At 33.7% G+C, this 7,134-nt stretch overlaps 1 protein-coding gene across 2 annotated transcripts; it reads left to right on the plus strand.

Moving 5' to 3' along the window:
* The first annotated feature begins 995 nt into the window (after window positions 1–995).
* Window positions 996–6,757, plus strand: LOC110899842 (NAC domain-containing protein 40). Of its 2 annotated transcripts, none has more exons than XM_022146732.2 (4): window positions 996–1,383; window positions 4,088–4,341; window positions 5,010–5,318; window positions 6,087–6,757. In XM_022146732.2, the coding sequence occupies exons 1-4, from the start codon at window positions 1,122–1,124 to the stop codon at window positions 6,585–6,587; spliced, it is 1,326 nt and encodes a 441-aa protein (XP_022002424.1). In that variant the 5' UTR covers window positions 996–1,121; the 3' UTR covers window positions 6,588–6,757. The 2 variants fall into 2 exon arrangements, with proteins under 2 accessions (XP_022002424.1, XP_022002425.1); XM_022146733.2 differs by having other exon boundaries at window positions 1,005–1,383; window positions 6,114–6,757.
* Window positions 6,758–7,134: the final 377 nt, after the last annotated feature.

The following is a 7,134-nucleotide window of genomic DNA, read 5'->3' on the forward strand; positions in this document are numbered from 1 at the left end:
AACCTCGTATCACCTTTATTTCTCCGACTTGTGTCAGTCAGTTAGTCAAACCTCGTATCAACTTTTGTCGCCCTAAGCGCCCCGCTTTGGCCATAGCGCGACGCTTAAGGGTGTGAAAATTATTTTTGGCGTGTGTAATTAGCATGACCCAAAATTAAAGGCATCTAAATCTAGAAATCACACAATCATACATATCGCCTCGCTATTTTTAAGTTCTAGTTTAAAAATAGTCACCAACATCCGTTCGGTCATATGATTGTGCAGATCTGTAAACAAACGTAGAATGAGAGATTGTAAAAAAACATGATTAACGGAAACACAATCCGTTGATGACGAGGAGTTTTCGGATCAATCTGTCGAAAAAAGAAAATCATCGGAATTCAGCAATTATGACGAAGAAGCAACACCTGCGGTAAAAAAACACACATATTCATGTTACTAGGCTCGGTAGTTATTACTCTAAACCCCGACCCACCCACCACCCCTATTTAAGACTAACGCAACAGGATAGGCGAATACCAGAAGTACCCGCCCATCCCTACATGCGTGACGCTCCTTGTGCCCTTTATTGTTTTTATATTCGTCATTATCGACATGATAAATCATAAGATAAATAACGGAAGCCATTGTTGACCGAAAAAATCAAACAATGCCAAAATAAACAAAGAAAGTCCATAAAATAAAATAAAAACCATAATTTCCATTATCCATAGATAACCGGAAGAGCCGTCACAAAAATATTTCATTTAAACATTAGTCGAGAAGCAGCAGATTCGGTGTGCATCATCCATGTGTCCACTACAACAAAGTCATTGATGTGGCGTATTCTCAACACAATAAACCCGACACGTGATCACACTTGTAACTCCAACACCACGGCACGTGTTCACCTTACGTGGGTCGGTTATTTATACCATCCTAGATTTCATTTCCCGACCATTATTGTCATGCAAATTATCCAAAAACGATAAAAAAAAAGGTTACAATATTACAAAGTAACAAAACTATATAATCCCATTATCCTCTGACGCACGCTATACTGTTCCCTCAAATATATCGTTACATAGATTCTACTTCATCTTTAGGAAAGCATATTTAGACAGAGAGAGAGAGAGAGAGAGATGATGAGAGAGAAAGAAGTGGACGGAGACGGTAACCTTGGTGGTGGTGAGAGGACGATGGGGAGAGACGATTCGGAGAGTGTACGAGAGATGCAGTTGTCGATAGCGGCGTCGTCGTCGGTGTTTCCGGGGTTTCGGTTTTCGCCTACGGATGATGAGTTGATTTCGTATTATTTGAAGAAGAAGTTACAAGGATGTGATAATTGTGTGGATATTATTCCGGAGGTTGATTTCTGTCGACATGAGCCCTGGGATTTACCAGGTTGTTGCTTGCTTTCCCTGTCGCTAAATTTATTTTGATTTTAAAGAACTACTTTAACTAATGTTATCTAATAGGAGTAACATACATAATAATTCATTGGTATGTGTATTTTGACTGTTTAACCTGTTTAATTAAACATGTTTGAAGGCGTAAAGGTTAACCTTTTACAACCTAAAATACAAAAAGAAAGGTTATATATTATGTGGAAGATTCAAATTAAAACCATTGGTTATCGTGAAAACTCGAAAATTAACTAAAAAATTCTAAAAAACATACTACCTCCGTCCCACTAAAAGTGTCCTATTTTGAATTTTCAAAGTCTTTATTTATAAACTTTGACTTTAATTATATATTTTTGTGTTATATAAAACTTGATGAAAATTAACCTGATAAAAACACTTGTAAATCATAGTCAAATCATATAACTTTCATCAAATATTATCTAACACAATTAAAATTATTTAAGGTCAAAGTTTATAAATAAAGACTTTGAAAATTCAAAATATGACACTTTTAGTGGGACGGAGGGAGTAACAAATTTATTTTTTCATACCAATTTTCGCTATTTAAATTATATAAAAAAACTTTTCTTCGAATTTTTTAGTGCACATGTGTATGTGTACTATACATGAGAATTATTACACATGTGTACTATAAAATTTATTATGTTTTTTTTTGAAAAAAAAAGGTTTTTTATATAAAAAAACTAGTGACTTTAATAAAAAATTGAAAATTTTTTTGTGTGTTTTTTAAGTTTTTTTAGTTAGTTTCTAGTTTTTACGATAAGAGTGGTTTTCATTTGAACATCCCTTATATATTATAACCTTGAACATGCCAACCTGTTTACAACTTGTTTAGCCTTTTTCATAACAACCCTTTTTAAGATATCCATATAAAAGTAAAACACTAAAACTTATCCCATCAGTGGTGGATCTAGGATCCTGACCAAGCGGGAACGTTTTATAAATAGGCGGTAACGAAATCGAAAAAACGTCAAATTTTTCCAAAATTTACACTAAAAACGTCAAAAATTTTCCGACCAAGCGGTAGCGGGCGCTCCCCTTGTATGTGTATACATCCGCCCCTGTATCCCATCCCATACCAATTTCGCCTTTTTATAACAATATTATTTAAGTTGTTTAGCCATTTTACTACGTGGTGTAGGGTTCAGATAAGTAGAAATTTTTTGTAAGAATAAAAAATAAGAAATTTGAACCAATAAGAATCTCTAATTTTACTTCACATTCTTAGCATCTTACCTAATTAGTTAAATCTCTCTCTTTTATCATATAAAAATGTCTCTCACTTATTATTAAATTATACTAATAAATATTTAAAGAAAATAAAATTAAATATTTTATTTTACGTAAGATTTCAATTATGTTGTATTTATAAAATTATTAAATCTTCATTATTTGTCATTGAAAACTTTTAAATCTTTATTAATTTTTATCTACACATGTCTACAACATAAATACAAACTCTTTTCTGAAAAACAATGTTTTTAATATATTGGCACTATTGATCAACTATATATAACATAAATATACAAATTCTTTATTGAATAACAATGATTTTAATATATTGCAACTATTCAACCCATGTATTTACTAGGTTTCTAATTAATACTAGTACTTGTTTAGTTTTTACAACCCGTTTACAGTTTGATTATAATTCGCCGACCGATTTACAATCCGTTTAACCTGTTTATTGCAACTTGTTTGAATATTACCACCAACCCGTTTAACATGTTTATTACAACCTTTTTATATTTAATTTGATTATAACTGGCAAACTATTTTGTAACTCATGTAACCCTGTTTATCACAAACGTACCGTTAGCTCAACAACAGTTTAAACCCACTCTACTCGTTAATGAACGCTAATAATAAATAGGTATACTCTGTAAAGGGTAAAGTTCTTGTACAAATAATCTTAAATACTAAACATACAAATTGAAGGAAAACTCAAAAAGACAAGGTGTTATTTTTGTAATTGTCAATAACTATCAAAGTTACTCTACAAATATACCTAAAGAACCTAAAAAAAACTTAACCCCCCCCCCCCCAAAAAAAAAAAAAAAAAAAAAAAACCTAACCCCCCTCCCCCACCCAAGCTAAAATGCTAAAAACTAACCCCTAAAAAAATCTCTAAAAACACACACACACAAATTATTTTATTTTTTTAACATTTTTTTATTAAAAAATCGCTACTTTTAGTAGCAGCAAAAAAAAATATTTTTTTTGCTAACAAAATGTAGCGATTTTTTAATAAAAAATACTAAAAAAATTGTTTTTTTTAAGGTATATTTGCTTGAGTTCACATTTGTATAGTAACTTTGATAGTTGGTGGTAATTACAAAAATGCCAATTTATCTTGTTGAGTTTTCCTTCAATTTGTATGTTTAGTATGTTAAGATTATTTGTATTTGATCTTTTGCCACTCTTTAAAATCTAAACATGAAGGAAGGCATATTATTTGAAGCTAATAAAATATCAACTCTTGGAGAATATTTCAATTCGGTTGGGCAATTAGACATCTGTATTCTGTAGAAAAACCGGTTTTGGGGTTTTAGCATATATATTTAAGAACGCTACATTTTGCCTTGTGTATGACAGTATAAATATTCTGAAAACGTTTCTTGCAAGTCAAGATTGATCAAGGTTCAATTTATATGTGATTTTAACTTTTGCTTAATCATTAGGTCTTTCCATTATTCGATCGGATAATGAGTGGTTCTTCTTTTCGGCCCGAGGAAAGAAGTATCCAAACGGTTCACAAAGCAAACGGGCTACACAATCCGGGTACTGGAAAGCCACTGGTAAAGAACGAAACGTAAAATCAGGTGCTGTTACAATTGGCACCAAGAGGACACTAGTTTTCCACACGGGCCGGGCCCCGAAAGGAGAAAGGACCGAATGGATCATGCATGAATATTGTATGAGTGACACTTGCCAGGTTGACTATTCTCATTAATACAAAAATAAGCAGTGTTTTCACTACCGAACCAGAACCGGGCCTCTGAACCGTTTCTAATTGAACCGGTCGGACTGGTGAACCAACGTGGGATTAGATTTTAATTTTTCTCTAAATTATCATTTTCTGATTCATTTAGTATTTTACACACCTTTATTTATTCAATTCTTCATTTAATAAATTGCAAACAACTCGAAAGATATATTTTTTTAAAATCATATATATAGATATAGAAATTGTATCATACAATATGCCTTAACGTACGAAGCGTACGCGATGTCAAATTCGCACTTTATAACAAAAAACTCGCATGAAGATCGCATGTTCAAAAAAAAAAAAACATTTTATAAAGGAAACATATTTCGCATGATGTTAAAGAATACCAAAATCGCATGTTATAAACCAATTTTCGCATGTTGAAATTGAATCTCGTACGCTTCGTACGTTAAGGCATTTTGTACAATAGCCGGTCTCTATATATACACACACACATAGAGGGGCGTAATATTATCCGGTTTTAAATTCGATCTGGCTAGTGGACCAGCAAGGCGACCAAATTGATGTGGGGTTCACATAACTTTGGAAGTAAGGTTTTTATGAATTCAATTGAGAGGTTAAATGAACATTCTTTTTACCCTGTGTTTATGAAGGAAGCCCTGGTTGTTTGCCGGCTTAGACGAAATGGCGATTTCCGGGTGAATGAATCGCCAAGGGGTTCTTCTGATCATAGGATATCACCAGCGGCAGATAATGATCATGATCATTCTGCTACAAATGAGTGTGCCAATAATACCCAAATCGATGGAGACGGGTTTGACGATGAGAATGCTATCAAGAGCTGTTCTATGGAATCTAAAAGCAGCTACAGGTCTCATTCAATTGAACAAAATGATTCAGAATCCGTGTCTGATCAACAACTCATTGATGACTTCCCAGATGGTTTTTCGACTCCATATAAGGTCTCATTTCTACCTGCTCTCACTTTTTTGTGTTTTTTTAGAGGTGTAAACGAGCTAAACCACTCGTGAGCTACTCGAGATCAGCTCAAAACGCTTGAACCAATCCGAGCTTAAACGAGCTCAACTTTGAAAATAAGCTTATTTAATAAATGAGCCCGAGCTCGAGCTAGCCCGTGACCCTAATTTAGCCTATTAATTAACTTTTCTAATTTAATATATTAATTTATTTTTGTATGCTAATTAATCTATAAACTAATGATAGATAATAATGTCTATTATCTCATCTATAGAAGTTATAATTAAAGTTATAATGACTTTTTGTAGATTAGATAAGAGATAATAAACAACCCAAACTCGAACTCTGAGATTGGAAAACGACTCACAGGTCAAGCTTTAGCTTTAGAAATAGAGCTCGAAAGAGCCTATTTTATACAATTTTATATAAATATATTTGATATATTTATATAATAATTGGTAGTTATATAAAATTATTGTGAAACTAAGTAACAAAGTAATATATATCAATTATTTAAAAACTATATCAAATATAATTATACATGTGTAAAAATTAAGTACCAAATAATAATTTACGAGCCGACCATGAGCTTTTAAAATAGAGCTCGAAACAAATTTAAACGAACTCGGCTCTGCTCGTTTACACCCTTTTATTTTCAACCGGATCAAACCGGTGTGTGGGATCTGTGCCGTATGTCTTTATGTTCAAACCAATCACCCTTGACTTTATTTTTTTCTTTTCATTTCCAAAAGTTGGTATTATCATGTAATATTACACAGGAAGGGGACAATGAGGATGATTGTTTCGCTGATATAATGAAGGACGACATAATAAAACTCGACGAATCAGGCTCGCACTCTTTTATGATCCACGGCGTCTTGACGGGGACAAAGTGCACCGAAATACTACCAACAGAAACCATGTCGGCCCAGGGAACAGCAGTCCGAAGAATTAGACTCGGACAACAAAACACAGATCTAACCAAACATGAACCACCATCATCTTGTGGTGACCATAACAATAACCCGACGTCCGATAAGAAAGTACCAGGATGTGTGCTTAGTCTCCTAGCTGGCAACGCCAATTGTCTGTCCAAGTTCCATCCTATGTACCTGGTTTTCTTGTTGTTGCTCATAATGTTGGTTGCATGGAAAGGTAATTATATGGATGCTAGACAACATATGGGTAACGGTATGGAAGCTTCTAGATGGCAGTTAAGTTATTGGCTACGTAAGGCTGATGATAATATATAAACCGGTTGTCTGTATGTTATGTGTTGTGTGTCTAATGTATAAGATGAGTACTGATCTACACGTGGTTGTGAAATAGTTGTTAGTATCTTGGTCTACTGGTTTGGAATGTTTAGATACACTTCATGTATGCAAAATCATATGATGTATGAAATATAAAAGATATTGTCTAACTGGCTTGTCATATGTTGTCAAGTGACGCTAATTTATATAACAAAAGTCTCACCAAGTCATGTGCGTCAAGATGGTGATGGGAATTATGGTATCAAAGTATTGGCGGAAGCGGTTTATATAATTTACCAAAAGCCGATTATATGATTTATTAATCCGATTAATAAATATTCTCAATCATGGTCAAGGTTATACGCGTATAACAAATAAACGGAATAAACAACCATAGAGAGTTTTAGTAATCAACCTTTGACGACTACACCGGAATTGTAACACGCGGGTTACAACGAATCCTCGCTAGTAGGAAGTTCACAACCGAGCACAAGATACCCGAGAGTAGAACCGGCCAAGAAGGAGGCGGCGGCGATGCTTGGTCGAC

Source organism: Helianthus annuus, chromosome 13, assembly GCF_002127325.2.
Source record: "Helianthus annuus cultivar XRQ/B chromosome 13, HanXRQr2.0-SUNRISE, whole genome shotgun sequence".
Classification (NCBI taxonomy): Eukaryota; Viridiplantae; Streptophyta; class Magnoliopsida; order Asterales; family Asteraceae; genus Helianthus; species Helianthus annuus.

Bases quoted from the DNA above. Each gene is read 5' to 3' on its own strand.
- LOC110899842 (XM_022146732.2), top strand. From the start codon at position 1,122: ATGATGAGAGAGAAAGAAGTGGACGGAGACGGTAACCTTGGTGGTGGT. The intron at 1,384-4,087 runs GTTGTTGCTTGC...CTTAATCATTAG, and splicing joins TGAGCCCTGGGATTTACCAG to GTCTTTCCATTATTCGATCG. The intron at 4,342-5,009 runs GTTGACTATTCT...GTGTTTATGAAG, and splicing joins GTATGAGTGACACTTGCCAG to GAAGCCCTGGTTGTTTGCCG.